Below are 19,342 nucleotides of genomic sequence, written 5' to 3' on the forward strand. Positions count from 1 at the left end.
TTGAACGTTTTGCATTTTTGCTGGAAAATGGGAAGTCTGCTGTGTGTGTTTTGTGTGTGTGTGTGTGTGTGTGTGTGTGTGTGTGTGTGTGTGTGTGTGTGTGTGTTGTTGGGGGGCGATTTCTAAACGGAGCACAGGGAGCGATCTGGGCATGAGGAGAAATAAGATGGAAAAATGCAATCATGCATCCCGGGCCTCTCCAGCTCCTCGTTGTGTCGTTTCCCCCACCTCTCTCCTCCACGAGCCATTAGTCACTATCCAGCTCCTGTTAATGTAATTAGATAAAGGATATATGGAGCCACAGAGCTCGGCGGGGACATTTGTCTGCATAATTGCGTCCATGCGGTGGCAGAGGCTAAGAACCCATGGATTTCCACTAAACACCTCTAGCTAAGTCAGAAGAAGTTAAGGGAAGAGCAAAAAAAAAAGCACGGAAACATTTGGAGAGTGAAGGAAAATGAAAGATAGAGAAAAGAAAAGACAGATCCCCTGAAATAATCCATTGTCTCTTTTTTTATCTTGTCTGCATTTCCAGAAGAACATAAATCACTTTTTTCTGGGCAATCCAAAAAAGATGAAGGATACCACATCACTTCTGCTTTTTCCACTCCAAAAAAATAAACACAAAACCAAAGACATCAAAGCACTCCAAACCATCCTCAAACACAGGTGATATTTTTAGATCTGGCTGTTGCTACACATTCAAATGCTGGTTTTCTCCCCCCAGTACACACACGCATGTCCACACACACACACCTCATTAGGCAAACTCGTGATGAACTGTCAAATGTCACAATCCATCTCAAACCATATGTGCAGATGGCACGCTGGTCCCCTGATTCAGACCTTCTGGAGATGTATCGCAAAACGTGAAACAAGCTCGATTCTCGCATGTCATTAGTCGCAGCTTGTCAGCTAGTGACCTACATATGGAACATGGGGAGATCGCTACACTCTGCACCGCACACAGTCAAGAAGTCCTGCATTCCTTTACACTTTACAAGTGTGGACACACACCGTGTCAGTCCAAAAAGCAAAGCCAGGGATCTAAATAATGATTACTTTTTACTATAAATGTATCTTAAGATCTGTTTTTTTGATTAATTGTTTAATCATTTAGTCTGTGCAATGCACCAGTTGTCCAACCAACCCAACCCCAACAATTTACAGAGAAGAAAGGCAGCAAATCCTCACAGTTTTAGAAGGTCCCAGCAAATGCTTGTCTTTGACTTAAACAATAAATCAAATACAAACATGTACTTCACTTGCTTCCTGATGAATTTTAACTTCCCCTTTCGCCAACCCTCCCTCCCCGGGCAATTCCTGTCTTCCGTCCGGGGCACTAGCGTTGTAGGTGGTTGTAGATTTGGGCGGACTGGAGGGCAGGATGTTAGCCTGATTATCACCCAGTCAGACCTACTTCCAGTTCCAGACAGCCTGCCTCCTGCCCCAGATACCTCCCAGACGGATGGAGGGCTGGAAGGGATGGAGGGACCGGAGGGGAAATGTATGGACCCAGACTCACCGCCAGCAGCTCCAACAGGGGAATATTTCGGGTCTCCCGCACACCGACACGATGCTGTGGTCCGCGAACTGGCTCATCCTGCGTCCGCTTGTCTCGTCTGCTCTTCCTCTTCTTCCGCTTCGTTCCCCACTTCTGCCCTAACTGCCTTGCTGAGTCTCAGCTGCTGCCTGCCACATGTGTGTTTGCATTCAGCTGTGTGTGTGTGTGTGTGTGTGTGTGTGTGTGTGTGTGTGTGTGTGTGTGTGTGTGTGTGTGTGTGTGTGTGTGTGTGTGTGTGTGTGTGTCTCTGAATGATGATGCAGCAGGCAGTCAAGCAGCCTTGGCAGTGAAAAAGCCTCGTTTGAATTCTCGTCTCTCCTCAGCAAGGCCACATCAGCTCTTGTCAATATTTAACCAGCAGGTCGGGTCGGATTAAATCACCTGGGCAAGACCAACTGTGGTTGGAGAGCGTGCAAGTGTGTATTTTCATCCGTTTGTGTGTGAAGCAGCGACTGGCTGGTATTTGTGCAAGCGTGTAAAGACATACAACATTAACACATGTCAAGAGGAGTTTAATTCTGACTCCAGGTCGGGTGTTTCTCCTCCTTCTGCGACTCCAGCTTCTGTCCAAATCTCACACTCACTCAGTAATGATGTGGCTTCTGAACACTGGCCGCTTCACCAATACTACCGCTGCTCCCACTCGGGGGATATCTAAGGCAATGTAAAGACGAACTTGGCAGCACAAAAGTAAGGAAATGTGTGCGTGAGCTGAGTGGCAGAGTGACAGCATTATCAAACAGCCAATGAAAGGGCTCCTTGAACTTTGCTTCAGGAGTATTTCCCCCCTGTGTCACTGTGAGCGCAGCGCCTCAGTTTGACATCAAATATGCTGAATGCCTCGCTAATCTGGCAGGAAAAGAGAGAGGGTCCTGATCCAACTACTTCATACTGGTCATTACCCTTTTCCCTGGGAAGACTCGTGGGTCAATGGGGGATAAAAGTGAAAGAGCAGTTCTTGTCCAAGTCAAACACTTTATTCTACTTTAAGCTGGTGGTTTAGCCAGAAACTTAAAATGAACGAGCAAGTAGAGACCGGTGTCTCCCTTGATGACACATAGCCGTTTGAGCCTCTTTAACTGCAGTCAAATGCTTATAAACTATATATGAGCTGCCTCAGTGGAGATGCAGTCTTACAGTGCCATCTCCCAAATTACAGTTTGATAAATCACCAAATAATGCATCTACATCTTGCAGATATGAATATTCTGCTCCCGCTGACCTACATAAGCTGTGTTTTCTCTCGCAGAGAGTTGAGCCCCTGACCTGTGGCTATCGCTGTGATTGATGGGTGTCGAGTGACAGGTGGTGCTCCTGCTCAAACAGAGATTACTAACTCATCAGTCAGCAGGCGCCTGGGCAAGCCGCGCTGAGGAATTTATGACATGAGACACAGTTGCTTCACACCGCTCAGGTTTGTGAGAAGCGAGCTGAGGTAATGCAGGTGAAAAATCCACGCCCCGTCTTTAAAGCATTCCTGTAAGTGACTAATTGTTTTCCCATCAAAGCAGGTTCCGACTAGTCATGAGTCCTTTTTTAAATAGAAAATTACTATTACTATTGTGCAAGCAAATTGTCCTTTCACTACTGGTTTGAAGATGGATGGATGGATGGATGGATGGATGGATTAAAGTTAATGCCACCAGTCATCTGTGCATCAAACCAGTGTAAACTATTATATAACAGCAGTGAACCATTCCATCCAGAATATCCAGACATAATGGACATTCTATCACTTAAATGAACAACCATGTCTATATAAGAAAGACTGGGATTTTAATAATGCATCTTTTGGATATTTATGGATGCTTCATTTGTCAGGGTGAACGCACCATGACACTAATACCCATATAATGATTTTGGTCTGGGATGGCCAGAAAATTGAATCCGGGTTGGAATGACTGACTATTTTGGTAATGCATCCTTAGCATATGAGATGGTCTATTTGTCAAAGCCTCAATGAGATTAATGGCGAAATAATATAAATATAATATAACAAATCAAGGGTAATTATTGCGGTTTGGAATGGCCGTGAGACTACACCGAGGTAGAAATTACTAAATAATTTATGTAATTTGTCAAGTTAGAAACTATTTGCAAATTACATGATGCTGAAATTCCAAAGCAGCTTCGTCAGTGTATGTAAAAATGTGTAAAAATACAAAAACAAATTCCAACCCCCAACCTTTTTAACCACTAGCCTTATAAAAACAAAGCGGTCACCAGGTGCGGGGAAGCACCACTCCTCTTTGCGAACACCTGGTAGGAACTCACCATACAGGTCCAACCAACCAATCTCTGCAGGGTGAGCCAATTACCCCGGAAGGGATCTATTTTGCCCCTATAATGAGTGTCACAGTGACCTCAGGCATGCACATGTGTGGTAATACCCAGTCTTAAGACTCCTATACAGACACGAGTTAAATTGCATGCAGAAATACTCGTACACGTCTATCATATGTCCGCATATTCACACACATATTAGCACACAAACTCAATCAGCCCATATCAAAACAAAAACGAGGCCTTGAGCACTTATAGCCATATATCAAATGCTAGTGCAAGTGGTTTCTGGATGTATTTACTTAGGGGATCGGAGCTAATGCGGAAACATGTAAATATTTCCCTGGACTGGGAAAGGAGGAGTTCTCAGCTCAACGTGGCACTTCACAGACCACCAACCAACACAGAGTCCTGGGAAGACGCTGAAACATTTAGTTGAGGGGAATTGCAAAATCAGGAGATAATTCTCTGTGGACAAAGCCCTAAAGCCCGACATTCATAATGTGTGTCGCTACTTTCAAAAACCCTCAAAAAAAAAAAAAAAAAAAAATGTATAGACGGACATCTACAATAAACTTTGTTTCCCCACATGTTTATCTCTGGTCTGAAAGAATGAAAGATCCCAGCTGAGGGTTTGGCCCTGTGCCTGATGAGGAAGATGTAATCACAGAGCGGCCACTGTGCAGAAGAATAGACAGGACGCGCTTACCACACCACCGCACCACCTTCTGCCTCTCACACCCACACCCAGTCTGCCAGGATGCCATACAGGGAGCCTGTCCCACCCCAGCTGCAAGGTGAGGAGGTGGGCTTCCCTGTGCTGCTGGCAGATGCAGCCCCTCCTCAGCCTCCTCTATCTGCCTCTCCCCGTATACACTGAGGTCCTAATCCGCATGTCCAATCCTGTTAGCTGCCCTCTGCCAGTTTTGCCTTGCTCAAATCCAAACCTGCAATGCCAACGTTGGATCCAAAGATGGTGCCTCATCTGCATAGGATAGTCAAATGTCCCTTGGGATGGAGCTTCCACGCCAGGTGGACGGGGTTAACACCCTGGGATAAGCTCCACTGACTCCTGTGTTTGGATCATGTTTCAAGTTTCTCTGTTGAGACAGGCCTCTATTTAAACACCGTGAACCCACAAAATAACACTGTTCTACACCTCTAGTGAGAGAGGTGTTGTTTTTACACAGCTTACCTTTGTCAATTAACTGCAAAAATACACTTTTCTAGGTTTTCCATATTTATTTTGTGCAGTTTTATAAATGTATTACCAAATCATAAATACAAAGGCGACATTAACTACATTTTATGTTACTGGCTGCTAATTGTCATGGAGACACGACAAGCTCTCATACACTTGTTTTCAGTTCAAATGTGCACCAGACTGGACTATCGAGGATGATTCGAATGAAGATGCAGTTATTGGTTAATTGGACTAATGATGTACAGGGAAACACTAACTCGTCATTGATGCACATTACCCAGTATGCTTCTCTCTTTGTGCACTTTTTAAGGAGACTTGACCTGAAGAAACTTTGATATGGTCAGTATAAAGCTGACATAATCCAGGGAAAGCTTCACTCTCCTAATTGAGCTGAACAACAAATGTACTCCCTGAACTGTGTGACTGTCTTATCTTGATAAACTTGAGCCCAGAGTAAATCTGAGGACACAATGGTTAAAGTGTTTGATGCTGTCGGGAGATAACAACAATTGTCCCTGCAGACTTCAGGCCTCTTAAAAGGCTTCTGTGTTCATGGCGCTGCGCTCTTTTGAGTCAAACCACAGGGCGAATGGTGCTAAGCGCTAATGTTTGGGGAACAATGCATGTGACTCTGACCGCACGCAGTAACTGTTCCAACTTTGATCTCCATCATGATTGGAAAAAGAAAGACCGCAATTTGCCCCCTTTACTCAAAAGTGCACAAAAGGGGGTCTCATTGGCAGGGGAAAATGGACATCCAATTATAAGAGCCGACACAAAGCCCTGAGCGAGAGGGGACACACACACAGAGCAAAAACTCACTGCCCTTCTCACTTCAAAGTAAAAGCCTCCTCAATCAGTTTGGAACGGACCCAAAAGCTTCCTCTTTTAGTTTCCGACTGACTATTAAAGTGTCTTTGATTGAGCAACAAGCCATAAACCCTTCATCACTAAAGATAGCAGTGTACATCAACCTATAATAATAATAATAATAAATTGAATTTATATAGCGCTTTTCATGGACTCAAAGTCGCTTTACAGGGCAGGGTAGATTATAAAACCTATGTCAGCAGGCAATTTATGCAATATCATTACTGAGGAATGGAACGTTCACGCAACTTATGACATGGGCCAGAGAGCACATTCGCACACATCAGTAGGTCATTGGCAGGCAGGGAAGATGGTTCACATGCTAAGCTGAGAATGAGCAGGTCAGCTGGAATGCTTGGCTTCAAAATCACCCAAAGCAAACTGTGGTGATCCTTTGCTTTACTCACCTGAAATAAATCTCAAAACTCCACTCAAATCCCTGCAGTAAACTCATTTTCTGACATGTGCAAATGACTCTACTTCTTCACCTCCTTTTCACTAAAGTGTTGTGATCACAAAAATGAAAGAGGCAGTTAACTTCACTATGCGTGATGCCAAGAACCATAAAAGATTATATAATTGCCCTAATAAAAACACAGGCTAGGTATTGACAGAGGACTGCCAAATCTCATTACTTGGGGGTTGGAAAAACAGACGAGTGGCTCATATCAAAACAGCCTCAACAATTATTAAAACAATTTTACAAGTGGATGGAGGCCGCTTAGTCTTATCCACAGCGTGTGGTTGGATATGGGGAAAGCCGCTGCGTTTCAGACTGGAGTCTAGGGAAAAGCCAACACTGTAATCGCTCCTTGTCAGGTTTATGAGAGAGGAGACAGTTCCCATGAGACAAGAGAAGGAAAAAAACGCCACCGCTTCTGCCTCTCGGAGTTAGCGAGTGTCCCATAGTTTGCTGGGTTCCCACACCCTGAGGCCCCGTGGCTACCCACGCGGCGAGCCCAGGTATGTGTGGTATGTCACCTGCACACTGAGGAAGCTGTTTGAGGCCTGGCCGGAGGCTGGTACACCCCTGCTGAGAAACTTGATTTAAACATTCAAGATGAAGTGTGAGAGACCAAGTGCTCTGAGAGAAAGAATTTGGCTGCTCCAAGAAGACTAAATCTTTTTATGTAACCGGCTCCCACCCAAATTGTCCAATCAGCCTCGGCTTCAGAACCACGCTTTACACCAGTTACTCAAGAATCAAGCTGACACACTGAGTGAGCACAGAGAGAGCTCTCGTCCCCTGAGCTTGGCATTCTGTAATATACATGGCGTGAGAACGGGGCCCATGCTGAGGACGGCATTGTCGGTGGATTTCTACTGTATAATTACACTCAATTAGTTTGAGCTGCTCAGTAATAATATCAAACCCCGCCATTTGTCTGCCTGACGATGTGGGAGCCAATCAGATTAGGCTGAGCATTTCTCCCCATCCAGCTACAGGGCCTGCACCCCTGCTAAGTTGTATGTCTCCATTCTGCATTCTAACAACCAGCTGTAATGGGCTGTGGGGGGAGAAGGAGGAGGAAATCCAACCTTGCCTAGCGGACTCCATGCTGGCTTACCGTCAAATTCATTTGCACTTAAATTTAGCATAAACCAAACTAATTTGTCTGTTGTGGAGCTCGTTTCTGGGACAATTTTATTGTCTTACTTTCCGCCAGTGGCAAATGTGCCAGAGAAACAAGTTGCAGTCTGATATAACAGCATGGCAGCAAATCAGCACGTAAAAGACTTTATACGAGGAGGAGGCTTGACAAAAGCCAGGGGGATTTAGCTAAACCCAAATACTTTGGAGATAAACAGGAAAGCACTACCACATGCTGTTTATTCAATACAACTCACAACTATGCAGCAAGTGTTTAATCAGTAATGTGGAGCACTTGATTATTAACCCTCCCCTGCAGAGTGTTTTCAATTTGGCCTTTTGTTATCAATTATCTCTGAGCATGATTGCAACGCTGCGCACATCATACATGTTGGCAGGGATAAGGGTGTGGTAGAGAAAACAAGGACTCACCAATTTAGGCATCCTTGTGTTGATGAGTATTCACGGTTGGAGGAAATGCATTCGACACCAAGTCTTAGAGTCACATGTGGCTCCTTTTTTTTTTTTTGATGAAAAATTGGACATTCGCTACCGAGACAAAGCTGAGAAGACAAGGATAATGAGAGGTGCATTTGTGGCAGTATGTGACAGGACACCCATCATATCCATTCCAACCAGCAATCACTAAGCCTGAATGTTGAACTTTCCTAAGGTGATTACACACTACTTCAGATGTGCCGTTAAGCCAGTTTAGAAGGGCCTTTCATCTCAGGTTGGATTGAGGACGTCTGTGTTGCGCCAAACTTTCTTAAAAAAACCCACAATCTGACAGTCAGGCCAGGTGCATATTAGGTGTGAAAATGGGCAGAGCTTCAATAATGTTCTTTTCTCTGTATGTCTACTAATTAAAAGCACACACTAGAAGATGCTGTTTACCTCTAAATGTTTTTTCAGGTCACAGAAGAAAAACATTTTGACTCTTTTGCACCACAGATGATACTTTCTCCTCAATCCTGATGATTTCCGTTTCTCCGTCGTTTAGAAATGTTTAGAAATGCTAAATTAAACCCATGTGATAGCCTCTACAGTATAGGATAGACCCCTGACAGAGGCTCTGCCGTGACCTAGTTAAAGCTGGCTGGCAGCAGCTAGCAACAGCTCACAGACCGTCCACGGCCATCGGGCTCACCGTGCGCATCCCTGCATGACGAAGAGAGTCTCATCTGCAAGCGGGCATCAAATGATAAAAATAAATAGAGGCACAGAATCAACCCAGCAACACGGCAGTTATGTAATGCAAATGGTGTCCCAGTTACTCCTGAATGCTGCTGCATCTGCTGCTACTCTGGGCCATCCATGAGCTACGTAACCTGATCCAGATCAGATGGTCCAACTAACCCAGTCTGCCACAGGAGCCGAGCACTGGAATGAAACGTACCAATAAGATGCTGAGAACGCTGACTAAGGGTCCACTTCACTTACAAATGTGCAAGTCCGCACACCTTTTACATCAAACACACACAAACGTACACAAAGACATTAAGTCAACTGAGTGCCTGGCGCTTTGAGCAGCTTTGGAGCCAACACACCCAGGAAAATTCCCTCAAACCTAGCCTGCGTACATTGAGGAAACATATGCTGGCCCGATGCATTATGCATGTGTGAGGTGGTGGTCCTGACTGACATTCAAGCCCTATGTTCTCCAAATTACTCATAGACGATTGATAGAAGCTTTGTATGGAGCTAGGCCATGCAATCCATCCAAAGAAGAGAAGACAAATACTTTACGTGCTCGTCAGCTGACATATGGTATTTTGTCTTGAGTTTTTTGCGCCCGTGTGAACTGAATCTCTTCATCATCCTATCAGGCCATGAAACACATGGAATGCCTTGTGAAATGCAGCAAAACAAGGCCAAACGTTCTCTGGAGTGTAATCTACCACAAAATAGGGTGTGACAAAATGGATTGAGCATCACTATGTGATAATGCTGGATCACACAGGGTCATCTGTCCAGGTCACGCAGCATGTTACGTAAAGTGCATTGTTAACAGACGTGCCTCTGCGTTATATAAAACTGGTTCACAGGTGACACAGAGGGAAAAGCTGAACATGCCTGTCGTCTGACGGAATGTCAGAGACAGACTCTTGTGTTTTCTCAGATGCCTGAAAAAATAAATGTATCGGAGGCTCATATCCTCCCAGGAAAAGGAGTGTTTACAGGACTTAGTAGGTTTATCTGTGCCAGGGCCAGCAGGGCCACAAGGGCCAGAGACATCATGTCCCCCATCAGCACTGGAAGTATAAAGACCCAGGTTTGAGTTTAGAGACAAACTCAGTGGCCTCAAACTAAGTGACTGAACAAAGGCTCATTTGACAGAAATTGTAGCAAGAATAATAACCAGTAAATACACCATTTGCAATAAATTACTGTACGCATCCACAGTAAATAAAAATCACATCCACAATGGTTCCGATGTGTGTCTGTGTCACTGATTCAGCATGAATAAATGCTTCTTTTGATTCAATAAAATTATTTTAAATCAAGTTTTTTGACAGGGAAATGTGTCTTTAATTGTGTGCAGAGGATCTAGTAATCATTCCCTGCCTTTACTTTACCACCAAGAAAGACAGGTTTGCATATTATAAGCAGGGTAACAAACAAATGTTATTCTTCAAATTTGCTACACCAATCAAAAGCAGATTGTACTTTTCATGGTTGCCTGTGCCATGGAATTAAATCTGCACAGTGCCACCAGATATATGCTGGACCTTTACCAAAATGCTCCTGGCTTCCTCATGTCCCACTATTAAAACAACCCAGCACCCTTATGCTCCTGATGCCTCGAGTGAGAATAAGTCATTGGAAACGGATAGAATGAGGAGAAAGATAAAGTAAGAAGAGTAAGAGCAAACGAGAGGAAGTCAAATGAGTGCACAAAAGAGGAGAAAGGCGAAAAGACGGAAAAGAAATAAACAAGGGGGGAAAATGCATGCATGGATAGTCGAGTGGACAAATGTGAGCATGTTGAATCACAAACCCATATCACAAATATGACCTACTTTCATTTTCCTCACAGCAAATCAGGTTGCCGTGTATCCAATTAGAGCAATTAAAGCCACAGTGAATCTCACATGAACCACTAACTATTAATGATCGTGATAGCGTTCAGGATCACACAGTCAATAGATAAGAAACAGCACAAAACACCAATTAATCGTCCACTGCGTCACGTCAAGTTACTCATTCACAAAGCTGACTGTGGATAAATTATAAATCAGCCAGTGTCTCGTCTCACCAAGAGGATTCGAGTGTGTCGCTCTATCGCTCCTTCTGGAGTCACTGTCATGTCGCGGTTTAAGTAGGAAATGATTGACAGTCAGGGGGTTTGTGTCCTAAATCAAGACTGTTTTCACTGCTCGATTAATTTTTGATGTTCTGTGAATTGAAGAAGTTATTTGATGGGTATTAACGGTTTAGTTTTTGGAGTGTATCTATGTGACGTCAATGTAATCAGTGATGTCCTACATTTTAAGATTGTTCCCCAGGTCAGCACATCCTTTAATCACCGAGACTCTCTTGCATGTCAGCAGTGGGTTAAGATAGGTCAGCACCAAGTCATAAAGTCAGCCAGGTCAAGTCAATAAAGTGTGTTGACATCTTTCGGCTTCATTAAAGATTCACAATCAGTGACATATGCAACAAGCTGCACCATAAACAACAAAATTCCCTCTGGAAAATGCAGCTTTTAACTGTATATTACTTAATGGTTTTATAGTGTTTGAGGGTGTATTTTCCTTTAATAAAACACTCCCTTCTAATTAGCTACACTGAGAGACTGCATTCAAACAGTTGCCATATATTCTGTGACCAAATATGTCCTTGATGGCTTCCGCATTTCCTTTCATCAAAATGCTATTTTAAGACTCTCGACTTATTATTTCCTGTGCAGTGACTGCACTGTATGCACTGAGGGGGAATTAAGCTTCTTCACGACCACGCAGACACAACACAGCAGCCGCTATATGTCTGCACTTGACATTCAAAAGAGGCTGCTTCACCTTCAGTTAACCCTTAGCCAAAAACAAGTTTCCACTCCTGTGATTCCCAAGAACGGCCCGGCATAGAGATAAGCCTGTCAATCACCGGAGGCCACAGTGTGTCTCACAAACAGTCATGGGAGGCTGTTTTTTTTTTTTTTTCTCTGCTGCTTGACATGTGGATTTGTGCCCTTTCATTTTAGCCTCAATGCTTGAATCTCGGGGTGTCTGTGGCATTATTATAAATGTGCATTTTCTTATCTGATTGATAGAATAAAAAAAAAGTCATCTACACTTTAATCATAAGATGTTTTACATTGTCTCTCTTCCAAAACGCTCAACATAAGTGGATCTTTCCTGGGAAACAGTTGCCTGAGCATGGGAAGTGAAGCCAGTTTCATTTCCAGCAGAAGATTATAAACAATAACAGAGTGGATAGTTAGCATGAACACTGTTAGCCACTATGTATAAAGAGACAAAAGAGCGCCACCTGCAGAAGTGCAGTGTAAAACAAGCCACAGCATCGCCGGCATTGTCCCAAAGAGAACATCATTAACAAAAACACCACAAATGATTTCTTTTAGATATTTGATAGTGATAGTATCTACAGTACATTGCTCCCCAATGCTTAAATAATTGTCTGTTTCACCTAAAAGTCTCCTATAGTCCAAGCCATTTGAAGTTAAAAGAAAATGAAATATTCTCAAACATAACTTTCTGGGGATAAAGTCCATAGTGCAGCAATAGATCAACAAGACAAAACGAGGACATTCCACAATGTCTGCTTCCTCACTAAGTGACCAATCTGACAGACCGTGTGTCGGGAGCTGACTTACCGGCAGGCCGCTGTCAAGAGACAATCTCTTTAACTGCTCTCTCCTCTCCAGGTGTCTGTACATCGTCCCTCTGCCCTGCGGCGATCCACACACCTGGGAAGCCCTTGAGGGAGGGGAAAAGGGAGGAGTGGACAGATGGGGAAGAAAGAAGAGAGAGAAAAAAAGAGATAGAGAGTCAACAAGGAACACCTCATGTCTGGTAGGTCACGTTTACGCTATTAGAGGGGCTTTCGCCTTTTAAGAGTTCAGAGTCCAAGTCAAAAGCAGCAGAGGCAGCAGTTTCAGACATATTATAGGCTTCTTTTTTCTTTTGTCACTATATATCCTCTCTCTCCCATTTCTCCCATTATATTTTCTCTTGAAATTCAAGCCAGTACAGGAGCGGGATTGTAGACCTCTCTTTCAGCCTTGTAGGATTCTAGGATCACAAAGCTCCGACTACATCTTACTACTTGGCGTCACCCAGGCATCCCACCCTCCAACCCAATCCAAAACCCCAAGCTTTAGCCCTTTTGTTTTTCTAGGCCTCTCCAAACAGTGCTGGGAACCAGTCCGACCTGGTCTGACTGAGGCCACAGCGGAAGACAAACACTTCACTTCACGCATACTACTCCTTTACAAAGAGCCCAGGCTTTAGAGTCACTGTGGTGGTGCACAGAGTAAGCACACCATTTCCTAGTTGGTTAGGACAGGGTCAAAGGTCAGCTGATGGACACTTCAGGGTCAGAGACCCTATCTGTGCAACACAACTGGTAGTACCATGTGCAGGTATGCATGTATGAATCCTTGATGTGTCCTACGTAACTAATGCCGTACCACTGTATGGTACGGCTTGGTACCAGTACTTTCCTCTTTTCGTTTTCCACTGCGGATAGTACCCCCTCAGTGTAGGCGACAGGATTCTCAGCTCATCGTCATAGCAACATCTGGTGAAACTGCCTTGACATCATCTTCGTCAATTGTACAGCAAGGTGTACACTTAATGTACTGCACGGCGTTAGTTATGCCATTTTAAAAATCTGGGTCAAGTGAATAAAAAAAGTGACAATCCTTGCTGACCAATCAGTGGCCTGCAGTGTTACAACTTCACCTTCTAGTATCGGCTCAGCTGCCTTGGATCGAGGTGGTGCCAAAACAAAGTACCAGGTACTATCCATAAAACTTTTGTCAATGGAAAACCGAAAAAGAGCGAGTTGAGTCGAGCAGTAACATGCAGTGAAACACACATTCACCGCTGTCAACTCAACTTTTTTCGTTTTGTGTTTTGGAGAGTAGGGAATCAACGAATCAAAGTTATGATAAATACATTAGAGTTTAGCCTACTTTAGTAACAACCTCAACACTGATGGGCATCATACTGATCATGCATATTATAGTTTAAAAACATAATTTCCACATATTTTGGCCAGCAACAAGAGTAGCATTCTTGCAACCTTGTTGCAAAAAAATGCAGGGTAGTTAACCTTTGCATGACAGTTATTGTTTTAAGATGATCTTAGGATATTTTTTCACAGTAAACGCTATAACAAGTATTACATTTGGAAGTGCTTTTTAGAAATGATCATTGCAAACCTCCCAAAGTCATCTCATGACACTCAGCATAAGATCCACTGGTGCGATAACCACACACCTGCTAAGTGCCACTAAGTTCAGAATGAGGCTGAATTGCATTTATCCCCTTTTTTCAGGTCAGTTGTGTTTACTTGCCTCACAAACCTACTTATGCAACCACATTTTCCAAAAAGCGTCCCAAAGTGCCTTTTGCATCTGCTGCAGGCTATATCTGTTACACCCTGTCTAAAGCTTCAGCAGCGTGACTGCACTTGTCAAACAATTCCCACACATCAACATGACATGTTCCATCCACTGCCAATCTGGTAAGTCAAAACGTATTGACATGAAGCCGCAAACATCAGACTGCATGCAGGATCAGCCACTATGTTTTCATCCAGAACTGATGTTATATTTCTTAACATGACACAGTCTCCTTCTGCCCCATTTCTAAATACCCTTGGGTTATGTAGTGTATAAGGAGGTTGCCTAATCAGTGAACAGGATGTGAAATGCCTTTGATGACACAGAGACTCCTGCCTGTCTCTTGGTCTTTGTAATGACTAATTGTGCAAATGTATTGCATCAGAAGAAATACTGGTCTATGTTTAGATTGCATTTCAGTTTGGTCCCTTTCCGCTGAAGATTAGGAGAGGAAGTAAAAGCCCATGGCTTCCTTTCGATTGAGATGGGGGAGGGTTATAGGAAATTGAGAGTAAATGATTAAAATGGATTATAGCAGTGTGCCTGATTGCCCAGACCCAACTTGGAAAACACAGACACCATTTTCCTTAGGGTATGTAGAAAGTGCGAGGGATGAGGTAGTGGATCGGAAGTGATACAGATTAAGCAAACACATTAAAAGCCAGATATCAGTGGTAAGCCGATAAAAGCAGGCAATAAAAGCATGGCAAACTCTTCCCTTTGACAAACCAAATGGTGCTTAGTCTTTTTGCTGTCACAAACCGATTGTGCATGCAAGATCACAAAATACATTAAGATGCAATAGTTGCCAGTGAAGATACTGATTCCTTAAAAAGAGGTTATTTACCAATATTCCGTGCTGTAACCTTCAACACCCAGCCAATAAAAGCCAGAGACAATTTGTCTCTCATCAGTCATTGCAGACATTTAAAGAGCACTACACAAACGGTTAAAAAGGGTCATGGCTGGTGTAAGACCATGGTGGCATTGCTTTGGTTTGTTTGGACGGCACTTACTCGCTGATGTCGCAGTATTTTTATGAAAGTTTAAATTTGAGGTTCTATTTGAACTTGAGGCATTTATTCCAAGGCTATAAAATATGTTTTAGAGAACTGGTAATCAACATCTCATTCGTTTAATATTTACTGAGCAGAACCAGAGTTCGTCGAAGCATGGAAATCTGATTGGCTGTCGAAAGCTGATGTCTGTAAAAAGCAGCGCCATGGCCAATTTTCCTCAGCCGCCAAACTTGTTGACTGTCACATCGTTCATGTTTCTTGGAAGCATATCTCGTAAAGGCAATTATACACTTTGTAACTGTTGGCCATGACAAATGCCATTTTAAATATGCAGAGACACACTGGTTAAACAAGTACTGGTTTGATGACTAACTAGTGATCCAATGATCAAAAGAATGCTATACAGAAATAATGACAAATTGAAATGCTCCTTTGCATAGGTTTATGACAATCCAAGGGCCTTTCTGCAACCGCAAGCCATTCAGGACTGTTGTCCCTCCCTCCAGATTCCCTGTGATTTACACAAAAAGCAATTACTAATATGTTAAACCGGTTCGGTGTTGACCTATGCGGAGTGACACGCGTCAACGCCTATAGTCCACACAGCCCCCAGCCGGCCATCCAGCCAGTCGGCAAGCCAGCCAGTGGGGTGGAAAGGATATAATCAAAGGAGGCCAGGAGGACGCTGACATCTGGGAGTCTTTGTGCAGTAGGCCTAATTAGATGCCAGGGTGAAGGGAGGAGGCGGTGTGGGACAGTGTGTGTGTGTGTGTGTGTGTGTGTGTGTGTGTGTGTGTGTGTGTGTGTGTGTGCGTGGGTGTGTGTGTGTGTGTGTGTACCAGAATGGTGAGGTTGTTTGAGGTGGAGGGGGACTCCCTTTTTTAACATCTGCTCCACGAACAAGGGAGGACCCAGCTGAGGTCACACAGCCCCAGACAGCTCCAAACTACAACAGGGATAATGTGAGGGGATAACAGCTTAATGATAACACTTAAACCCATTGAGAGATCGCTGTACAGAAAACAGACTGTGAGCCTTGTGGATAAATGGTGATAATAAGCCCAGATTGTCCATGAATATGGATTGTCATGGCTCAGATTTGATACTGTTCCTTTGTAAGCTGAGAAGAATTAGGCAGCTGTGCATTTATTGCAATCACCAACCTTCTACTGGCGCTCTCATCTTAATTTAGTAGCCGGAATAATCCTATACATACAGTGAAGGTCTGCTGAAGAAACACTGTTGCTCCACCGTCTGGCTTTTGACTTTGCTGTGTTAGAGAGACCAAACTCTGCCACAAGTGACAATACTGCCCTTTGTACCTAATACAGTCAGGCATTCACCCACGCATATTCTCATTTCACACTGTGCCAAGAGTCACAACACAAGTAAGAAATCTTTGTCACGGTAAGTTCAAATACAGATATCAAGTGGGTGAAGTGTGTGGCTTGCACTTTGCCCCCTTTTCTCATGAAACAAAACCTCTCATTGAAGAATAATTGTAGCAGAATTTTTGCAATTAAAGAATGTCCTACATTTGTTTTTTCGCTGTGGATTGATTTAGTCTTGGGTTATATATTAAACTATACGACAAATGGCGGAGCTAATAAATTTAAGCAAATATTTAAATGGCCATCTGGATGAAAAGAATGAAGGAGGGAGAGAGCCTTAGGAGAAGGGGATTCCAGGCGTGCATTTCGCATGAGTTTTTAATTAGCACTCACATCTATTATAAACCTACTGAAAACACAAAAGTCTCAGAAAGAAAAGCCTCTTGGCCAAACGGGGACTCTGACCTCTGTGATCGATTCCCCGCCGCCCCAAAAAAAGAGCAATGCCAGGAAGTGCCAGGGCCTGAAAATGGATAGTGGATGGGATTGGACATTGATTGGTGCACCCCCTTTGCCCCAGGAACCAATTCATTTTGTCTCCATGCCCTGTGCCTGCCTTGAATGAGGGGGAGAGTGAAACGGGGTCAGCACAGAGGCATCCCCCCACGGCACAGAGCCCAGTTTTCTCTTTATTTTTCTTCTGAATGATTCATCCAGATTGCCATGTTCGGGGAGAAGAATGAATGACTGGGAAGATTATACATTTGAGTCTTTGAGTTTAATTCGCCTGCTACACGGTGGGAAGTGGGAGGGGACGTTGGGGGTGCTATTACTTTCCATTCATTGAGGAGAAAATTGAAGCATGCAAGTGTCTGATGTGGGCTTAATGTGCAGAGAGAGAGGTCCATCTGTATTCTAGCAGCACAGATGGCCGATGCTGATCGGATGTTGTGTGTCCCTCTGCTGGCCAGTTTATTTGATCCTGCCTCTGCATGTGTCCCGGTACAGTTGGCACGACCAACTGTAGCCTGGCACGGCCTAACATGGAATTACTGTGTCTGGGAGCCTCGAACAATAAGCCATATTTTACACTTGCCTGTTGTTGTTTTCATACAGTCAGCAAACCAATCATTAAACGGAATTTTTCCAGCGTGTGCTCACTCGTGGCTGCTGCCAGAGTGTATCAGTGTTCAAACCATGCTTATAACAAATTTTACTTTTAAGGATTTATCTCATGGGTGTGAAAATGAGAGGCTTACCGTCAAGGCTAACAGGTCAATTTAACAGCCCCTTTCAAATTAAATGTTGACGCTGCAAGTAAGGGAGGATCCTTTTGAACACTATACTAACTTATATAACTGTGATTATAATCTTGATGTTGAAATTTAATTAATCAAGACCAGGCAGAACATCCTTATCGCTGTTAAGATCACACTGCATGAGCTTGTGTGTCTTTCAGGCATTTAAACCAGATAAGTAGGGGGAAGTATGAACTTGTACTAGCCACATTATTGTCAACAGGTAAAAGTAGAAGCTTTGTCTGCATAACTGGGTGTCCATAGACATAGATATTTGCTCATGTCTTTCCAAAAGGACAACCTATACATTGCTGAATACACAACAGATGTCCTTCGAACACAATGAGAATGTGTGCAGGTGTTGATGGTGGCTTAGGAATGTGTGTATACAACAAGGATATGGCTGCTATGGATTATTTTTTTCAAGTAATCAATTGTTCCTAATTTACTGTATATCCTGACAAAAATAGTTGATAAAAAGGTCCATCAAAAGTTCCCACCACCTAAGTTAACGTCTTTAAATTGCTTTTGTCTTAAAATCCAACATTATTTCAATTTAACATTACCCATTTGTGGCAACAAGACAAGCATTCTTCTGCTAAACACTTAGAGGCAGGGACAACTTGACTGAAGGAGTAAAGTTTGATACTGCATATTTTATCAAAATGGAGAGCCTCATTATGTTTTGACAGTCACAAAGCTGCGAGACATGCAGGAGGACCGTGAGGTATCATCTGTTACGTGTTCGCAATAAGCCGACAGATATGGGACACCTAGTTCTGCATTTTTTATCAACTGTCCTTATATTCACACCAGATGCTCCCTGTCTGTCTGTCTAAGTGTTCTCCACATTAAAATGTTTGTTTTTTGTAAGTGATACATATGACAAAATGTGCATGGGGCCCTCTCAGCCATTCTGTCTCTTTGAAGAGTGTATTATCAATATTTGACTTTGCCTACTTGCTCAATAAAACCTGTCAAACATGACTGATGCTCCATTCAATCAGCACTCGGAGAAGACTGAAAAGACTGGTTCTCAGAGGTTATGCTAAGCAAACACCTAAATTACTTCCGAAACCAAAATCATGTCAAACAGGATAAAAGGGAAACAATCTGCTAACAAGATAATGTGTTTCTCAGACACCTTTAATGATAAAGACTCGGCCAGAACTTGTCTGGGCAGCTTTAAATCTCGTTTAGTCAGCAGTACTTAGCAGGCAATATAATGTGGGGGTTTAAGGCGGGAAGGGGTTGGAGGTCTAGTGGAAAAAAAGAAAAACAATGAATACAATGTCGTCATCCTGTTCATGAGGGGAGTCCCGGCTTATCCCACCAGATGCGTAGGATGCTTTAATATACATCCTGGGAAAAAAATAAAATCAACTGAGCTTCCTGTCGAGGGACCTTCCACTGCAACCCAGCGTGCTTCGGCCGAAAGCGTGACTCTCTGCTGAACTCTCTCATGATGGCTCTACAGGTAGAAAAAAAAAAAAACTCCAGAAAAATATACTCCAAAGGCCCAGGGGTGATGCAGCAAGCCAAGAGAGGGCAGAGGAATTTTCCGACCGTTATCAAAATACACAACCGTGC

General features: G+C 43.4%; 1 protein-coding gene and 1 long non-coding RNA gene across 2 annotated transcripts in view; one reads left to right on the top strand and one right to left on the bottom strand.

The window, feature by feature from the left end:
- LOC120554430 (nck-associated protein 5-like) overlaps nt 1–19,342 on the bottom strand; it is a 124,615-nt gene that overhangs the window by 103,561 nt on the left and 1,712 nt on the right. The window contains 1 exon segment of the mRNA XM_039793313.1: nt 12,350–12,452. Coding sequence (XP_039649247.1) covers nt 12,350–12,452 — 103 coding nt within the window.
- LOC120554433 overlaps nt 15,880–19,342 on the top strand; it is a 33,195-nt gene continuing 29,732 nt past the window's right edge. The window contains exon 1 of the long non-coding RNA XR_005638442.1: nt 15,880–15,924. This is a non-coding gene — a long non-coding RNA (uncharacterized LOC120554433). The remainder of the gene's footprint in view (nt 15,925–19,342) is intronic.

This window comes from Perca fluviatilis, chromosome 24 (assembly GCF_010015445.1).
Source record: "Perca fluviatilis chromosome 24, GENO_Pfluv_1.0, whole genome shotgun sequence".
NCBI classification, from domain to species: Eukaryota; Metazoa; Chordata; class Actinopteri; order Perciformes; family Percidae; genus Perca; species Perca fluviatilis.